Raw genomic sequence first — 21,362 nt, 5'->3', positions numbered from 1 at the left:
GTTAGAAGCCACTATTTTGCACCGAACAGTCTTAGTGACAGGCTACAGCTAACCTATAGTTCATTAGTGCCAGCACCGTTGAGCTACCAAGGTCGAAGCCATCAAGGTCGGAGTTACTCATGCAATGAAATTGCACAGAATCGGCAAACAAAACAAGTTATCAAGGTCGGAGTTACTCATGCAATGAAATTGCACAGAATCGGCAAACAAAACAAGTTATCAAGGTCGAAGCCATCAAGGTCCAATCCGTCGTGGTCGAAGTGGGCCTTCAAATTGCTCGTAAAGGGCAGGTATTAAGAAACCATCTCGCAGACTGAAGTTCTGTCTCTGCTTCGAACACACAACAAACCAACACAACTTGCTCCTCTGCAGGGTTGAAATTAGTTTAGTTTAGTTTAGTTAATGGGTCTAACTAAAAACTAAAAACTAAAAAAAAATTAGTTTAGTTAATAGGTTTAACTAAAAACTAAAAACTAAATTTTTTTAGTTTTTAGTTTTTAGTTTTTTAGTTAATTAAGTTTAACTCAAAAAATTTTTAAAATAAATAAATAAATAAATAAATAAATAAATAAATAAATAAATAAATAAATAAATAAATAAATAAATAAATAAATAAATAAATAAATAAATAAATAAATAAATAAATAAATAAATAAATAAATAAATAAATATAAATATAAATTTATATATATTATTTAATTTATAATATTATAATATTTACTTTTAATTTTATATTTAATTTATTAATTATAATGATTATTTAATTAATATAAATATCTGTTTTTAAATATATATATTAAATTTCTTTTAAAAAAAACTAACGACCTAAACTCCCGTTATAGCCTAATGGTATATAACGTTGGTTTATTTCTGAAAAATAAAACGTAATATGCTTAAAATAAATTATTATTAAGGGGTATAATATTTATTACTAGCTTATTGTGTCTTATATAATAAGGAAATAAACTTCTTTTTTTAAAGATTTTTAAATTTTCTTTTATTTATTATTTTATTTATAAACTATATATTATTTTTATTAAGTTTTATGAAATTTTATATTTTATATAATATAATTTTTTTTTATATAATTAATTCTTTAAAATACTTATGGCTTTTTAAAAATAAAGGTTTTAATATATTTATATTAAATCTGCTAAATGGCAATTGCTTATTTGGGACATGACCACCCCCCCTATGCCCCCTACCCTTAGCGTCACCACCTAAATATAATCATTAATATCTCTTTATATAAGAAACTTAAAATTATATAAAAAATACTTTTTAATAGGTTTTATTTATAACTTAATAAATAAAATATTATTTAAAATTATTCGCTCTCTAGAAAAACAAATATAAAAGGATATATTACTTTCACCTTAAATATAAAAATTAAATACTACTTTATATAATTATATAATAATATTAGAATTTTTCTTAGTATAATAATATTATTTTTATATATAGAAAGAAATCTTTAAAAATATTATGTATAATTTTATTATCCTTGTTTATTAAAACTTATTTACCCCTATAAATGCTCTATTTTAAAACTAAATATAGAGCTTATTAAGGCCTATTTGCTCTTATAAATGCTCTATTTTAAAACTAAATATAAAGCTTATTAAGGCTTATTTACTCTTATAAATACTTTATTTTAAAACTAAATATAAAGCTTATTAAGGCCTATTTGCCCTTATAAATGCTCTATTTTAAAACTGAATATAGAGCTTATTAAGGCCTATTTGCCCCTATAAATGCTTTATTTTAAAACTGAATATAGAGCTTATTAAGGCCTATTTGCCCCTATAAATGCTTTATTTTAAAACTTACTTTTAAAACTTAAATATAATAAATATACTTAGAATTAAACTCATAAGGTTTAAAATAAGTGGGTTTAATTAATAAGCTTACATAACTTATATAATAATAACAATAATAAAACTTTATAACCTTGCATTCTTATATATAATAATATTTAATATTTATTAAAAGTCTTATTAAATATAATAAAATTTAAAAATTAATAATATATAAAATATTTTTAATAAATAAAATTTTCTTTAATAATATAAAATATATTCTTTTTTTTCTTAAATATTAAAGTAAGTTTATAAGTTTTTTTTTTTTATTAATAGGTAATCACCGTAATCTAGCGGTAAAGCGTATGATTATAGTGACTACCTAGGTTACCGTTGGGAAAAGATTAATTTATTTTCTTTAAAAAGCTATAGCTAACACTATATTAATTTATAGTTATTAAGGGCTCTAGGGGATATTTTAAAACTTAATAATCTGGGTTTTATTATATTATTTAAACTTTAGGGAGCAGGGTTGTCCACTAATTTATTAGTGTAATGCTTTAACTATAAGCTATTCTAAGAGTAAATTATACATTTCGTTATATATTTATCTTATTTATTCTTTTAATAGCTATATAGTTTTAAAGCAGTTGTTAGTACTTATGTATTTTTATTTTTTATAAATTAAATTATAAAGTTTATTTAATTTATATTATATATATATATATATTATATAGTTTTAAAGTAATTATTAATATTTATATATTTTATTTTTTTATAAATTAAATTATAAGGTTTATTTAAAATAAGTAATATATATATTGAAAACGAGCCACCTAAACAATGGGGAATAAGTTTTGCTAAACCCTCTTAAGGATAACTTAAGGAGGAGCTTTAATGCAATAAAAAGGAAAGATAAGAATAAAAGGGAATTAAAGAAAGGGAAAAGATAAATATTTTAAAAATTCTTAAAAATAAAAAAGCTTAATTAAAGCATTAAATATATAAAAAAAGAAAAGAGTTAATTTCTTAAAAGAATATTTAAAATAAGCATAAAAGCTAGCTTTTTATAGCTAATTAAAATTTAATATAATATTATTTCTTATATAATTCCTTGCATTTATTAATATATCCCTTTTTAAGCACTTTATAATAAATATTATAAAAATTATTAAAATAAAATTTTATTATTTTTAATTAAGCTTTTAAGTTTTAAAATTTACCTTATTATAATTTTAATTATTATTATTATTTTTAATTCCTTGCTTATTTATCTTATTATAGCTTTTACTTTTTTATAAAAGCTTTAAATATTCTTAAAACTTACTTAATAATATATTTATTAATTATATTTTTTTAGTTATTAAAATTTACTTTAATAGCTAGCATTAATATAGTTATTAAAAATTTAAATATCTTTATAAAATAAAAAGTAAATTTATTCTTTTTTTTAATTATTATATTAAGTATAACATGCTAGCTTTATTAACTTTTACTTTAGCTTTTTATAAAGCTTTTACTTTTATTTTTGCTTTTTATAATACTTTTATTTTTAATATTTATATCTTATATTTAATTACTTAGCTAACTTACTTATAAGCCTTTTAAATTATCCTTAAGCAAACTTTATTATTATTTTAATTATTTTAAGTTAGTTAATATGCTTTAAGTTTTATTTATATTTATTATTAAAATAGATAAATAAGAAAGATTTTTATATATGCTAAGGTAAATATTCCTTGCTAGCTTTAAAATATCTTATAATATAATGCTTAAGTTAAAGGCTTATTTAATTAAAATTATGCTTAATTAATTTTAAGTTATTTAAAAATTTATGCTTTATTATATATTAAATATTTAAAATTAAGTTATTAAATTAATTTATATTAAAGATATTATTTTCTTTATGCCCTTCTTGCAATTAATAATAATCTTAATATATTGCAATTTAAATAGCTATTACTAAATAATATCCCTTTATAATAAAAGCTTACTTCTTGCTTTAATTACTTTTATATTATTAATTTTAATAAGGGGAATTAATATAGGCATTTAAATAACTTTATTAATCCCATTAAGCTTTAATTAAATAATAAATATTTAAATAATAATGCTAGCAGCAATTTTAAGCATCTTATAATATATAGTTTTAATTAAAAAAGCCTTAACTTAATCTTATACCTCTTAATTATTCTTTCCTTAATTTTCCTTAAAATAATTTCTAATAAACTTAGCAATATACTATTTATAAAATACTTTATTAATTTATCTTAATCTTAATGCAAACTCTTTATTAAAATCTTATATTTTATTTTTTAAAGTAATCATTAAATATTTATAAATAAGCGCTTTAACATCCTTATTTATTTTACTCTTTCTATCTTTTAATATAAAACTATTTTATAATAAGCAATAATTCTTTATTTTATTAAAAATTATTATTATTTAATAGTTAAATATATAAATAAGTATAATAATAAATTTATAATTCTTTATTAATTTATGCTATTAATATTTCTTAAGTAAAATATAATTATAATATAAAAATTCTTTAAGTAAGAATATAATATCTTAAAAGTTAAAAAGTTGCTAAATTATAAAAATTATAATATATTAAGTTCTTAATTCTTTATATTTATAAAGCATTTCTTTTATATTAAAAAAATTAAGAATAAAGAAAGCTTAATATTATTTTATTAAATTTATTAACTTAATTAATTTTCTTAGCTTAAGATAAAAATTAATATTTAAGAAATATTCTTATATTATCTTTATAAGCTTATTATTAAACGCTATTTATTTTATATTAAAGAATAATGGCTAATTAAGGGTTTAAAATTATTAAATATTATTTAAGTAAACTTTATTTATAATAATTCTTATTTTAAAGGGATCTTTAAAAAAGTTAATACTTACTTTTTAAATAAAGTTTTATTAATTTTAAATATTTATAATATTTAAAAATTATAATACTTTGCTAAGTAAATCTTTAAAGTTATTAAAGTAAGGAAGTTTTATAATTATTAATACTAAATTATTCTTTCTTAAATTAATAAGCTTAATTATTAAAATTAAGGCATTAAAGTTTTAAAATATTTTATAATATAAAGGTAATTAAAATTACTTTTTTACCTTATTTTTTTAATTAAAAAATATCTTAGCTTTTAATTATAAAGAAAGAAAGTAAAAAAAATAAATAATAAAGTAAAGAATAAGTAATAAAAGTTAAGTAATAAAAAAGGAAAGTATAATAATGAAAAGAGCCTTATACTTTTAAGGATTGCTATATAAGTAATTAAGGTAAAGAAAGTTAAAAATAAAGAAAAAATATAATTAATATTTAATTATAACTTAAGGTAGCTTTTATAAATAATTATTACTTATTTTTAAATAAGAATTAAGTAAGGGAAAAGATTAATATATTAAAAGTATATTATTATTAAGATAGCTAAGTAATAGTTAACCTTTAATCTTTAATTAATAATAATATAAAGATAGAAAGAAAAAGAAGAAAAGGGAAAGGAAAAGGGCTTAGTTATAAATAAATAGGTATAATAGCATATATAAGTTAAAGTAGCAAAAGCTAATAACTTATTACCCTTAAGTTAAATAGTTGCATTAATTAAAAAAAAAGAGCAATAAGGAGGTTTATAAGTTATTATTAAAAGCCATTAATTTATCATTTTGCTAATAATTAAAGTAAAAGAGTATATAATCTTTTATTTTTCTTAAATAATAATTAATTATAAAGTACTCCCTTTTTAATTTATAAATTTATTAAGTATAAATTAAAATAAATTACTTAATTAAAATTCCTTTATAATAAAAAAATAAATAACTTTTTTATAAGCAAGGAATTAAAAGTAAATAACTCCTTTTTAATAATAAATTAACCTTAATTAAAAGCAAGGTAATAAATTACTCCTTTTAATAATAAGGTAGCTTATTATTAGCATTGCTTATTTTTTTTTATTATAATAACTTTATATATATAAATTTCCTCTTTTCCCTTAAGTTTCTTTTTCTTCTTTTCTTTTTTTAATATTTTTTTAACTTTAATTAGCTTTTAAGTTAAGCTAAAATTAAAGCAAAATATTATAATTTTCTTATCCTTTAATATCTTTTTATAATAATATCTTTATTATTAAACCCTTCTTAATTAAGGTTAAGAAGTTTAATATAAGAAAATTCCCCTTCCTCTTTTTAAGCTATTTATTATAACTTATAAGCTAAGCAAGTTTTAATTAAGGGTATTTGCATATCTTTTAAGCTAAAAGGCATTCTTAATAAAAGTTAATTTATTAAAACTATCCTTTATAATGCTTTTATAAAAAATATTTATATATATAAAATTATTAATATTAAATAAAATTAATACCTTATTTAATAACTTATTAATTCTACCTTTAAAAAGATAATTAAGAAATTATTTAATAAGTTTTTTAATAAGCTATAAAAAAAATGGTTTTTAAATAATATTAAGAATTTAATTAAAAGCTATATAAATATTATTATTATTAAGGGAAGTAATAAAGCTCTTTATAAAAAGTATATAATAATAATATATAATTATTTTAATTATTATTATTAAGTAGCTTTGCTTATAGCCTTTTATAGCCATTAAAATGCTTTTCCTTATAAGTATTGCCTAAAGCATATAAATTATAACTTTTTCTTAATTATAAATAAAAACGTTCTTATTATAATCCCCTTTTTTAATTACCACTTCTTATATAATTTTTATAATAATGTTTATATTAACTATATTTATTATATTAAGGGATTTAATTATACCTTTAATAAATATAATAATATAAAAAAGATATAAAAGGCTATAGCAGTTAAATAAGTAAAGTTTAAGAATATGCTTAACTTTATAATTATTATTAATAAAATAATATAGCTTAAAAAAATAATTAGCTTTAATATTATTTAAAATAAGAAAGTTAATATTATTTAAGGCTAATAATTGTAACCTTATAATATAAAATTCTTATTATGTTAATTATAAGAATAAGCTTTTAATAAGGTATAAATAATAATTAAAATAAAAGGAAAAAGGGAAAAAGTAAATTAAGTTATTAAAAAGAAAAAGAAAGTTTTTAATTTTAGCAAAAAAATAATAAATAAGTATATAATAAATTTTATAATGCATTTTTTAAAAATATAATATTTTATATTTAAACCTAAGGTTAAATTTAATTAAGTAAATAAATGCATATAAAAAGAAATTCTATATTATAATAAATATATATATATGCGTATATAAGAAAAGATAACCCCCCCCTTTAAATAAATACCTAAGCTAAGATTTAAAAGTATTGCTAAGCTAATTATATTAAGAATATTAAGGGTTATTTAATTAAAGCAAAGAAATATTAATAAATTATAAAGGCTTATTTTTTAAGTTTCTTTATTTTATATATAAGCATATTATAAGTTTAATATCCTAATTATTAAAGTTTAAAGAATTTAATAAGTTTAAGCTTATAAATAATTAATATACTTAGGTAATAAATAAAGATATATTTAATTAATCTTAATAGTAATTAAAGTTAAGGTTATTTAAGATAAGGTTAAATAGGCTGAATTTCATTAAAATATTTAGAAAGGGGTTATTATTTATAATGGCTATAAGATTGGTTTTCTAAAGTAAATAAGGTTTAAGTTCCTATATTTTAAAATAATTAATAAATCTTTTTAATTATTTTAATAAAAATATACTTAAAAGGTAAATATTATTAAGTATTTAAAGTTTATAAATATTATTATAATAAATCTTATAAATAATAAAAAAATTAAATTAATAATAAGTTAATTTTTAAAATAAGAAATAATTAGCTTTTCTTTACTTATTAATAAGCAAAACTAAATTATCCTTTTTTAAGAAAATAGGTTAAAGGAAACTATAATATATATTTCATTATGCAGCTTTCCTCCTATAATTAAAGATTAATTTAATTACCGCCTTTATATTTTATAAGAGATTAAAAAGTAATTAAAGCTAAGAATTAAAAGCATTTTAAGCAAATATATTTAAAATCTAAGTTTAAATACGCTATATAGAAATAATAATCTTAATTAAAATAATTAATTTAAAGCTATAAAAAAAATAAAAAGAACTTTTCTTATAAAATTTTTTAAGTAAAGTTTAATTAATAAAAAAAGCATAGGATAAGATTTATATTTAGCCTTTAATCCCTTTATTAAGTATTTTTTTAATAATAGTTATAATAATAAAGTACCTATATTTAATAATATTATTAGCATAAGGGTTATATATTAAGATTATAATCTTCTTAACTTTAATTATTAAGAAATATTAAGTAAATTAATTTATATTTTTTTATCCCTTATTTACTATTATCTTTATTAAAAGCCCTTATTTAAAAAGAAATTTTTAAATAAAGAACTTTTTAATACTTTTTAAGTTAATTACTTTAAAAAGCATAGCTTTAACTTATCTTATTAAGTTATATTATTTTTTAATTAGCTTATTATATCCTTAATTAAAAGGTAAATATTAAATATTAATATAAATCTTAATAAATAATTAATTTAGCATAATTAAAATAATTTTATTACTATAAATTTAAATATTTTATTTATTATAATAAGGATAGCTAATAATAGCTTTTTTAATATTAATATATATTCCTTTTTAATAATATATAGCTTAAATTTAAAAATAAATAATATTTCTTTTATAATGCTTAAAAGGAATATAATAATTCTTAATAATTTCTTATTTTTAATTAAGGTTATTAATAACTTATTATTATAGCAAATCCTTTTTAAGTTATTTCTAAAGAGTTTCTTTATAAATAAAGAAATAATAAGCCTTTTTATAAAAGAATAATTATTGCTATAATATTAAGTTTTTAAAATAAGTCCTATAGCAAAGGTATTAAGCAATTTTAAATAATTCTTTTAATTAAAAATAATTATTAAGTAATAATAATTCTTAATTAAATAATTAAAGTTAAGATAATTAATTAAGGAAAGCATTATATTAATTCTTAATATTTCCTTTAAATTTATAGTTTGCTTTATTTAATAGCCTTAATAACTTTTTAAAAAGTGCATTTATAATAATATTTTTAAAACCTTTAATATAATAAATAATAAAATTATATATTTTAATTATAATTAACTATCTTATAATATAAATACTTAATATATTTAAGGCAAATCCCTTTAATTATTAAATTAAAATATTAAAATTTATTTTTAAAATAAAGTAAACGCTATAAATATAAAAGCATAAGCGCTTAATTATATATAAGATAGCTTTGCATTTTTATTTTATTGTATTATATAGCTTTTTAATCTTTATTTAAGTATTATTTTTATATTAAACTAAGTATTATAATTTATTTTTAATTTATATAAAGTATATATTTTATTTCTTAAAACTTATATTTATTATAAAAATAATTTTATCGCTAAAATAGTTAATATTAACTAAGTATGGCTTTAAAGTAATTATAGTTTTAAGAGCATTTATAACTTTTTATTAATTTAGGGTTTATTAATAAAGCATACCCTTTTTTAAAAAGTTAAATAATAGCTTAGCAATAATTTTATAAAAAGGCATTTATACTTTATAAAAGTTTAATAAGCTTAAAAAGGATTTAAGTTTAATTATATTCTTATAAATATTTTACTTATTAATTTTAATAATCTTCTTATTTAATAAAAATTAATTAAGTATTTTATAAATATAGTTAATAATATTAGCTTATTGCTTATATTATTTTAATTTAATAGCATTAATTATTTTTTTAGCTAGCTTAAAATTATAAAGAATATTATTAAGGTTTTTAATATACTTAGCTATATATTTTTAAATCCTTAATAAAGTAAGTATTTCTTTATTTTTATAATTTATTTTTAAACCCTTAATTATAATATTATTAAAAAAGGGTTTGTATATTATAAAAATTAAATTATAAAAGATTTAAACTATATATTATATAAATTAAGTAATAAAATTTATAACTTTTATAAGTAAGCTATATTATTAAAATAGTTTAATTAAAGTAAAAAAGGTTATAATATCTTAGCTTTTCTTATTTAGCTTAATTTAATTATATTTTAAAAAAAAGTTAAGAAGAAATAATATTTTATATATTGTAAATTTCTTAGTAAATTTATTTATTAATAATAAAATAAAAATGTTTTTAATTATAACTTTATTAGCTTTTAAGATATTATTAATAAGTTAATAATTAAAGTTTTTCTTTTTTATAAGAAATTATTAATTTTTATAAATAGCATAAAATTTCTTAATAACTTTATTAACTTATTAATCTTTAAGCATTTTAATAATTATTTTCCTTAAAGCTTTTAAAAGTTAAATTATCTTTGCTTAATATGCTTTATAAGGAATTATTTAAATAAATTATAATAACGCTATATTAATATTAATTTAAGTAATATAAAATTAATTTTATATTAAAGATTTTTCTTAATTAAAAAGTAAATAAGTAAATATTTCTTTTTTTTGCTTTAAAAAAAAGTTATAGTTTTTTTATAAAAAAGCATTTAATTAATTAAGCATTAATCTTAATTCCTTATTAATTAAAGAGAATTTAAGTTAAATTTAAGCATTATATTTACTTTTATAATTCTTATTTATAATTAATTTTACTTTTTCTTTATAAGCAAGTTTTTAATTAATTATGCCCTTAAGAATAATATTATTAAAAAAATAATTATTTATAAAATAAACTTTAATGCTTATTTGCTTATAAAGAATTTTAATTAAAAGTTAAAAGGTTTTATTAATTAATTTAATAGTTATTAAAGCGAAAGGAATTTTATTAATTTATTTTTTAATATATGCAATTCTTTTTTATAAATAAGCATTATAAATATAAGTTAATATTTATTAACCTTCCCCTTTAACTTAATAAATCTTTTAAACTTTAATTTAAAAGTTTTTTATAAATATAGGGATTAAACTTTTTATATCTTTATTTAAAAAAATGCTTAAAACTTTTTTATTTTTTTTTACCTTAATATTAAAATAAGTTAGCATTATTAATATATTAATTAATATTAAGCTTTAATTAAGGCTTAAAAAAAGTAAAGAAATGCTTTTAAAAGCCAATAGGTACTTTTAAGGAATCCAAGCTTTCTTAAAAAAAGCTACTTTAAAGGGCTTTTAATTCTTTTATTTTAAATTATATATTACTTTAATATCACTAAGGGTAAGATAGGCATAAAGATATCCCTTTAATTATTTAAATATTAAATTTATATTTAAGAAAAAAAGCATTTTTAAAAGAATATAATGTAAGGTATTAAGGGCCTTATTATTAATAATAAAGAATATAGCTTTAATTTTTTCTAAATTAATATAAATCCATTCTTTTATAATTTTAATTAAAGATAAGAAATCCTTATTATATATTATTAAGTTTATATTATTAAGTAAAGCATATAAAAGTTTATTATATTTATAATATAATAAAGGTAAGAAATTTATTTTAGCTTTAATATTTAAAAAAGCAAGCTATAAAGAATAATTATTTATTTTTATATAAATTATTAAATAAGCTAAATTAAAACATTCTTAATTAATTATATCTATAATAAATATAGCAATAAAGTTAACCTAATACTAAATAATTTATAATAAATTAATTAAAATATTAGCCTTAATATTATCTTTTAAAAGAGTAATTACGCTAACTTTAAAAGATAAGTCTTTAATATAATCCTTAAAATATATTAACTTAAAAAGTATCTTTAATAAGGTATGCACCCTAAATTATATTATTAATAGGTGCTTAATTAAGATTAAATTAATATTATTAAGTACTAAGATATTTATAGCACTTATTTTAATAATTATAATTAAAATTACTTAAGCTACTTTTTCCTTAAATAATAAGGATTATTAAATACGCTTTTTTAATTTTAAGTTTATTATACTTACTAAGCTTGCTCCCATTATAAAAAACTTAATGTTTTTCTTTTAAATTTAATTTTAATTAATAAATAGGTTTTTCCTTTTCCTTACTTTCTTTTTATTCTTTAATTATAATTTATTATTAATAATTTAAGATTAATTATCTTTTGCCTTTTTAAAGTCTTTAAATTAAATATAATTAGCCTTTATAATTCTTATAACTTTATCTTAATTTTTAATATTCTTAGCTATATGCTTTTTTTTAATTATAGTAATATTTATTTAAAGAAGCTTATTATTACTTATAATTATAAGCTTTTCTTTAATATAAATTATATAATTTATAGGATTTATAAGTATTAAGATTAAGCTAACTTTCTTTTAATTATTAAGCTTTTAAATTACTTTTAAAACTTTTAATAAAGCCTTTTCTTTAAATAAAGAATTCGCCTTAATAAGCTTATAATATTTAATTATATAAAATAAATTAAACCTTCTTTTCTTAAATAAAAACTTTAATTAATTATAAATATATTTTTCTAAATTATAGCTACTTTAATTATAATATAATTAAATATAAGTAGGATTTAAATACTTTAAAAGGCTAGCTTAAATATCTTTAAGTAAGCTAAAAAATATTAATAATTTCTTTAGCTTAAAAGCTATTAATAAGCTATTTAAAAAAAGTTACTTAAGCTTATTATATTAATATGCATTATAGTTTTAAAAAGTATAGTTATAGCAAACTTTAAATAATCCATCCTTTTTAAAAAAAAACATTAAAATTATAGCTTATGCTTTATTATTATTAAAGTTACTTTAATTAAGTCTTATTAAAGGCTATTAAATAAAATTTATAGCTCTTAACTTAATTATTTTAAAATTACTTTATTATTTATTATTAAAAAAAGCTTTAATATCTTATTAAAATAATTTAAATTTATCTTTAAACTTAATTAAATTAAGTTTTAACTTTATAAACCTTTTAATAAGTTTATTTATATTTTATAAATCCTAATTATATCTTTTAATAATATTAATATAATTAAATTTAAATAAAGATTATTAAGCTTATAAGTTTTTATTTTAAAGGTAATTTAAAGAATTAAAATTATTTTAGCTTTTTTAAAGGAATTTTAACTTTTTTAAATTAAGTAAATTTTAATTAAAATTATTTTATATAAATAAATACTTATTTTGCTTAAAATATTTAAGTTTTTAGTTAATAACTTTTAATAAGATATGCTTAAAATTTAGCTAAAGAATATTCCTTATTAATTTATAAGTAATTTCTTCCCTTATTAGCTACTTTTTTAAATATAATAAAAGCGCCTTATAAAAGGGCTAAGTTATAATAAGAAAAATATTATTTATATTATTAAGTTTTTAATTATATTTTATAATTTTCCCTTTTTATACTTTTAAGTTATTATAAGGGTTATTATAAATAATATTTTTAATAATTATAATTAAGTTTATATAATAAGTTTAATTATTAAATTTATAAAAGGTAAAAAGCTTTTCTTTTTAATCTTTTTAAATAAATTATTTAGCAATAATGCTTTTAATTACTTTTATTAAGTTTAAAGTAATATAATATTACTTAAGTAATTTTAAAATTTAATTATTTAAGTAAAAGAATTAATAAGCAATAATTTTAAGGTTATTTAAAATCTTAATAATATTAATTTTATTAAACTTTAAGGTATTTAAATTATAAATTATAAATAAAGCTACTTATAGTAAAATTATTATATTAATAAAAAGTAAAACTTTTAAAATATTAATTTAAATCCTTAATTTATTATTAGCAATAAATTATAGGGTTTAATTAAAGCAAAGTTAATACTTTAATTAATAATAAATAGAATTAAATCTTTTTTTTTTCTTAATAAGTTTCTTAGGATTCCTTTTTTAACTTTAAGTAAAAAAGGATAAATAGTTTTTAGGGTTTTAAGGTACTTTTAAAATAAGAATAAGTTTAAAAAGACTTTAAGCTTAAAAGTATAATATATATATTATAATAATTTCTATTAAAATAATGGCAGAATAAAGAAACTTAAAAGCAATAATATCTTTAATTAAAGTAATTAGTTTTAAGGAATTTATCTTTAATATTATTATAAAATACTTAAATTAAAGTTTAAAAAATAAAGGTATTAATAAATATAATAAATAAAATAAACTTAATAAAAGGATATTTTATTAAAAAATAAGAATTATAAAGCTATAATAAAAAAAGCTCTTTAAATTTATATTTAATACTTTACTTATTAATATTATATTAAACCCTTAGCAAATTAAATCCAAATTTAATTAAAGCCTAAGCAAGGTTATGCTTTAAGTTTAAATTTTTTATATAATTTAATTAATATAAGAATATATAATATAATGCTATTTATTAAACTTATAAGTAAGCAAGGTAGGCATTTTAATTTTATATTATAGCCCTTTTTATTTTAAACTTAAAATTATAATAATAATAATAAATATTAACTAAGAGTTTAAAGCATTTTTAATTAATATTAAGTAATATTTATAAAGTTTAAATTTATTATTTTAATCTTAAGTTTATATTACTATTATATTTTAAGTATAATTTTTAATAAAAAACTTAAAATAAGTTTAAAGCTTAATAATGTATTAATATAAAACTAAGATAGTATTTTATTTAAATATTAAAAGCATAAAAGATATTTTAAAACTAAAAAATAATTTTAAGGTATTTATAATATTATTATAAGTTTAATTATACTTAATTCTTTTTTATAATAAATTAAAGATAAATATAAGCTTTAATTAAAGCTTTAAGCTAATATATAAAATAATTTGGTAATGTTTAATATAAAAATAAGAAAAGAAATAAAATTAATAAATAATTAATTTATAGCTAACTTTTTATTCTTCTTATTATTAATTAAAGATATATAAAATTAAAATCATGCCTAAGCTAAATTATTAACAAAAACAAGTTACTTAAATAATAGGGGATAAGTTTTGCTAAACCTTCTTAAAGATAACTTAAAGAAAAGCTTTAATGCAATAAAAAGGGAAGATAGGAATAAAAAGAAATTAAAAAAAAAAGATAAATATTTTAAAAATTCTTAAAAATAAGAAAAGCTTAATTAAAGCATTAAATATATAAGAAAAGAAAAAAATTAATTTCTTAAAAGAATGTTTAAAATAAGCGTAAAAGCTAGCTTTTTATAGCCAGCCAAAATTTAGCGCAATACCATTTCTCACGTAATTCCCTGCATCCGCTAACAATATATATATTACCCCGAACTTCTTTTAAGCTGGAATAAGCCCTACAGCTACTTTTTAAGTTATAGTATTTATAGGGGCAAATAAGCCTTAATAAGCCTTATAGCTACTTTTAAAGTTAAAGTATTTATAAGGATATATAAGTTTTAATAAATCTATTTAAATAAATTTATTTATTATTTATGAAAATTTTTAAATATATATAAAAAAATAATATTCGTATTTAAAAAAAATCTAATATTATTATATAATTTTATTAAAAAGTATTTTAAGTTTTCATTTAAGGTAAAACTTAATTAAAGTTAAATATCTATTTTTTTAAAAAGTAAATATATTTTGAAAGTTTTTTATATATAAAGATTAAAATATAAGCTTTTAAAAAATATTTTATTTCTATTTATAGCTTTATAAACCATTAAGATATTAAAGGTTATATTTAGGTGGTTACGCTAAGGGTAGGGGGAAGGGGGGGGTATAGGGTACACATATTATATATAATATATATATATTATATGTACTTATAAGGAAGCCAAATTATATATATTTCGTAATTTCATAGTATATATAGTATAGTTGTATATAGCGTTAATAAAATTTGTAATAATTGCCCGTGATAATTATAATAATGCTTATCAATTTATTAATATATAAATATAATGTAAATTCCTTGCTTGTAATTATATGCTATATCATGTATTAATAGCTAGGGGTTTGAATCACCCTTAAAATAGATTTTAATTCTTTTAATTCTTTTAATTCTTTTAATTCTTTTAATTCTTTTAATTCTTTTAATTCTTTTAATTCTTTTAATTCTTTTAATTCTTTTAATTCTTTTAATTCTTTTAATTCTTTTAATTCTTTTAATTCTTTTAATTCTTTTAATTCTTTTAATTCTTTTAATTCTTTTAATTCTTTTAATTCTTTTAATTCTTTTAATTCTTTTAATTCTTTTAATTCTTTTAATTCTTTTAATTCTTTTAATTCTTTTAATTCTTTTAATTCTTTTTAATTTAATTAATTTAATTTTTTAGTTTTTTAGTTTTTTAGTTTTTTAGTTAAACTTAATTTAGTTTGTAGTTTTTTAGTTTTAGTTAATAGGCTTAACTAAAAACTAAAAACTACATTGAGTTTTTAAAAAAGTACTAACTCAAAACTAAAACTAAAAACTACATTTAGTTTAACTAAAACTCAAAACTAATTTTACAACCCTGCTCCTCTGCATCGCAAGAGCATTTGAAAACAATCACCCAGCTTGTCCACCAAGACTAAGACTACAAGACAATTCAACAGAGCTCATGCAATTGGAACTCCACTGAGCGTGTTCACAACTGCAGTTGGAACAAATTGCTGGTAAGACAACCAATCTCCTTAGAGGGGGGTTATTTTGGGAATTCAGAAGAAAGCGTCTTTGTTTTTATTTCCGCTATACTTGAGCAATCCCGCAGAAATGTGGAATTAATCCCAAGAAAGCTAATTGCGGGATAGACAGTGAGACAAGGTAACTGACTGTTTCCGGCTGCAATGACAAACTCCGCCCAGGGCACGCGGTTGGCGGTTGAACTCTGCCTTCAATCACATGAGTGTATTCATCAGCCGATCTTGCGTTCGAGCATGACTGTGCTTCCCAGCTTGCAGGGAGAGAGCACTATGGAGGACAATAGAGATCCACTCCATGGTTCGCTGAACGAGATCCTGGGAATGGTCCGCAGCAAGAGACGCGCTAAGCCAAAAAGGGAACCACCGGCCGGCGAGCTCAGCACACCAGTTACCAGCAGCAGCAGGGGCCGCGATGTCAACTCCAACAACGTCTCGCTCCCTCACCCTCCATCTCGCACCCCGACCCCTCACCCTCCGCGTCGCAACAAACGTCGCCAACAAACTGGAGCTGGCGTTCAGACTCAACCAGAAATGGCGGGCTTCGGTCAAGCGCCTGCATTCGGAGCGCAGGCGCTTTCGACCGACGCGACCAACCGATCAGTCTCGCCATTTGGAGCTCCGTTCAATTCCTCCTCGACATTCGGCCAGCAACAACAAACACCTGCCTTCGGCGCGCCCTCGCCAGCAACGAGCAATCCGTTCGCGTCGGCCAACACGGCGTCAAATCCCTTCACGGCACAGGCGACGACAGGCGCCTCCTCGAATCCCTTCTCAGGCGCTGCGCCTGCGACGACGACAGCCCCGGGCTTTGGGACAGCATCGAACCCCTTTGCCGCAGCCACCTCGGCCAACAGCTTTGGCGCCCCTTCTAGCATCACGAATGGCTCATCCAATTTCTTTGCGAACCCTGCTGAAAGCTCGAACAACGCGGCAGCCACCTTCGCCGGCGCTGCAGCAAACAGCCAGAAGAGAAAAAACGGGTTCGGGGACGCAGGTGCAATGAAGCGGCTCGCTTTTGACTCGATGACAACCTCCTTCCAGAAGCCACAGACAGCCTTCACATCAGGTCCTTCCAGCAACAATCCCATTGGTTTCGGCGTTAAAGACACCAGAAAGAACCGCAACGGATTTTCCGACTACTTGAAAGAGAGGGAGGTAAGCGGCCTCGGCCCCAAGACGGCACGCGCCCATAGTTTCGACGTCAACGGCGTCCAGAAATCACCGTCCGTCTACGAGAAGGAGATCCGCGACCAACTGCGCAAAGACAACCTCCACCCGCCAGCATGGCCTCGGCAACCAGGGAACCCAGCCAGCAGGCAAGCGATGGAAGACCACAGTGAGAAGTACAAGAAGTATCAAGCACGTGTCCGAACATCGTTAATAAAGGCTGGACTAATCGATGATCCGGACGTGCGGAAAAAGCTAAGCGATGCCATCGATTTCAGGGGCATTTGTCAGGATATGTGTCCCGAAGGCGAGAAGGTCTCACGAATAGTCGAATACGATGTAAAGTTGGCAGAGAAAACCACGAGTCCAGATGGCCTGGAAATGTGGCCGGATCCCGATCGAATGATCAAGTCATTCAAGCGTTCAGCAGCTGGAACCGACTCGCCCTTGCCAACTGAAGTCCGATCGCCAGCCGCGTTGAGACGAACTGTCGACTACCTCATTGACGATTTTTTGAGGTCTGATGAGAACCTCCCTTCTCAGCACAACTTTCTTTGGGATCGGACCAGGGCGATAAGGAAAGACTTCATTTTTCAAAACGCAATGTCGGCTGAGGAACGGACGGACCAGATCTATTGCCTGGAAAACATTGCCAGGTTCCACGCTGTGGCACTTCATCTGTTGTCACAAGAGAACTTTGCGGCCGAAGACTTCTCCGAACAGCAAGAGCGTGAGCAGCTTGGTAAGACGTTGCTCTCGCTGATGCAGGTCTACGACGAGTGCAAGGACATGGAAGGCGTCCACATGGAGAGCGAGGCTGAGTTTCGAGCCTACTATCTCCTCTTCAACGCTCACGACCCATTTGTGATGCAGCAGATGCAAGATTGGGACGACAAGTTCTGGTTCAACTCATCTGAGGTCCAAACTGCCGTCACGCTGATTGAGGCAATGCAGAACGTATGGAATGGACGTGGCCCACTCAGGCCTCAAGTTGCTCTCACGACGGGCTCGGCGTCTTTCACTACCTATTTCTCCATTGTCGAAGACCGCAAGGTATCATACACCATGGCCTGTTTTGCGGAGATCCACTTCACCCAAATTCGTCGCCAATTGTTGAAGTCCATACACAAGTCATATGGGAGAGTGAGAGATGGTCCTAAGGATCTCACGGCGAAGGTACTCAACAGCATACTTCGATTTGACACCGAGGAGCAATGCATCGCGTTCTTGGAGGAGCTGGAAATGGATTTCTCATCCGATGGTGCAGATGAGCCCTACCTCGTGGTGGAGCGCAGGAGGAGCATTCCCGGGAAAACCATTCGGCAGTCGTTCTCAGGGGTAATGGTGGAGCGCAAGCGTGGCGGCCGGCCGCTGCCAGAAGTTATCCATTCGACCGTCTTCGAGGACGCCTCTGCAGCCGCCGAGGCAACTTACAGCCCCGACAGCATGTTCGTCACGCAACCATCAGGATCTCCAGGATTTGGTGCAAGTGGCGACCCAAGAGCGACCCATGTTGAGGTCAACTTCTCCGACGATGAAACGCCCTCATCATCTCCACAGCCCCCTCTCAAGACGCTTTCGCCGTTCCAAAGGCCGCCGACGACCAACGGCTTTGCCACTTCAGATACGAACAAGTCAGTTTTGGACTCGACGCCCAAAAACCCATTCTCCGGAGTGTCCAGCAACCCGTTTTTCCAGGCATCCAACACGAGCAGCACCCCTCCAACAGACAATTCCGCCTCAAATGCACAACCTCCAACTTTTCCTTGGCAATCCAAGCCGCCCGCCGACAGTATATTCGGTAATCCTCCATCGTCCGAGTCCGCCGCAAAGCCGCCGATAGAAATGCCCAAGTTCTCCTGGTCGACTACCCCGGCCGACACAACGGCTAGCACCCCACCCCCTGATGTCGGCTCAGGCTCCGTGTTCGACTTCTTGAATAAGCCAGCAGAAACAAGCAAAGCATCTTTTATTCCCGACACTGCTACCTCGACCACCACAGCATCGGGCATTTCTTCACACTTGTTCTCGACTCCAGACCAGGCCGCAGAAGCCAACGCACAGGCTCCGATTTTTGAATCATATCCGACAAAGCCCTCGGACGCACCACCTGCACCATTTAACGATCAAAATTCTGCGCCGTCAACCAACCCTCCCTTCATTGCAGGCCCGGATTCGACGTCCACACAACAATCTTCGGAAGCCTCGCAACCACAGGTTCCATCGTTATTCACGAAGCCTTCGGAGATGGTCAAACCACAGCCGGCCCAGACGAATCCTCCGCCACCGCCAAAACCTGCGCCGCCCAAGGACCTGATGGGCGACTTCGCCAGATGGGTGGTGCTTGGAGACAATGGGTTGATGGAAGAATTCCAAGAGGCTCTCGTCACGCACCTAGTTCGTGCCGTCTTTGACCAGCATCAACAGGAAGAAGAAGAGCGCAAACGAAAAGAAGAAGAGAACAGGTCCTGGGCAAAAGCTCGAAAGTTCAGGATATACAGCCTGAGAGTCCGCTTCTTTTACAGATGGCGGGACATTGCGAGGAAATTGGCTCTGAAGCGCGTTGGGCGCCACAACAGAGCCGCAATGAAGCAATATAGGGAGGCCAAACTGGCTGAAGCAAAGGCAGCGAAGGCGAAGGCGGAGAAGGACGAGAAGTCCCGTACGAAGCGGCTCACCGGCCCGTCGTCTTGGCTAGACGAACTGGAGAAGGATCGAGCTTTGAAGAGGGCTAGGCGAGAAAGCATGTCGCTTGATACCTCGAGAAGAGCCAGTATCACCTCAAGCAGTGCAGACGCCTTGCTTGCTACCGGCATATTTTCGGGCATGGAGAATCAGCAAGAGTTGGCTGCCAACTGCGTCCGGGACGACGATTCCCTGTACGACGCGCTGGTGGGCGTGACCATACACCCGAACCCCAGCCAGCAAAGTATGGGCCCTCCAGCCAGGCCCAAGGACCCTCTTCGGTCTGTCCGCAACGCTGCCGTGGCCAAGCCCGCACCTAAACCGAAACTCAGCAAAAAGGCCCAATACCTCCAAGACTTGATGAGCGGCAAGCACCGCGAGGACGACCTAATCAGCTTCAGGAGCAGCAATTCTTCGCGTATGGCAAGATCGGTCCCCACGGGTGGCAAGGTTACAAACTTCTCTCGGTACCAGTCCTCATCGCCTCGCTCATCAGCCGAGCCTGAGCGACCGAGGAATGGGCCAGGCAGCGGCATCAAATCGTCCTACTGGCTACTCCGAAGTCGAGGACTCTTCGCAACGCCAACTGGGCATGTCCTGTCCGATAAGGCTCCTCGTCCAGTAATGAGTAACAACCATGAAGGCGGCTCCCAGTACTCCGGAGACTCGGACGCCGGTGACCTGGATGACCGCGTTTTGGAACAGGATGGGGCCTACCGTGCAAGCTTGGGGTTGACGGGGTCCCGCCGCAGCACCTTCAGCGTCCCGCAATCAGCAGCGGGATCGCCGCCGCGACAAAGTTTCCTGAAACCGAAGCCATCGATGGCACGACAATCACTTCCCGCGGGCATGTCTTCGGCATCGCTGCTTGCTTCCCGGCAGACAGATGGCGACGCTGTGTCTCAGGCAGGTAGTGCCGTCAGTACCCTACAACAAGACGCCGAGGAGAGCCTGCGGGAGCTGAAGAGGGTTGCTGCCGAGTTGGACAACGAAACGGAATGGTATCGCGAGCAGAACAAGCAATTGTCCCAAGGTCAGCAAGCCTTTGGCGCTTAGAGTGTGACCAACGGCGGCGAGGCTGAAAATCTCGACGGATCTCAAGCTGGGAAGCTAGGAACAACAAGGGAAAGGGAAACCGGGTCAGCAGCAAG

At 25.2% G+C, this 21,362-nt stretch overlaps 1 protein-coding gene across 1 annotated transcript; it reads left to right on the top strand.

Moving 5' to 3' along the window:
• Nucleotides 1-16,629: 16,629 nt before the first annotated feature.
• Nucleotides 16,630-21,267, top strand: INS49_014857 (uncharacterized protein; the record flags this gene model as incomplete). The annotated part of the gene is made up of 1 exon (XM_043175545.1): nt 16,630-21,267. The coding sequence occupies one exon, from the start codon at nt 16,630-16,632 to the stop codon at nt 21,265-21,267; it is 4,638 nt and encodes a 1,545-aa protein (XP_043020502.1).
• Nucleotides 21,268-21,362: the final 95 nt, after the last annotated feature.

Source organism: Diaporthe citri (genome assembly GCF_014595645.1).
Source record: "Diaporthe citri strain NFHF-8-4 chromosome Unknown scaffold_8, whole genome shotgun sequence".
Classification (NCBI taxonomy): Eukaryota; Fungi; Ascomycota; class Sordariomycetes; order Diaporthales; family Diaporthaceae; genus Diaporthe; species Diaporthe citri.
This window is presented reverse-complemented; position numbering and strand designations above follow the sequence as displayed.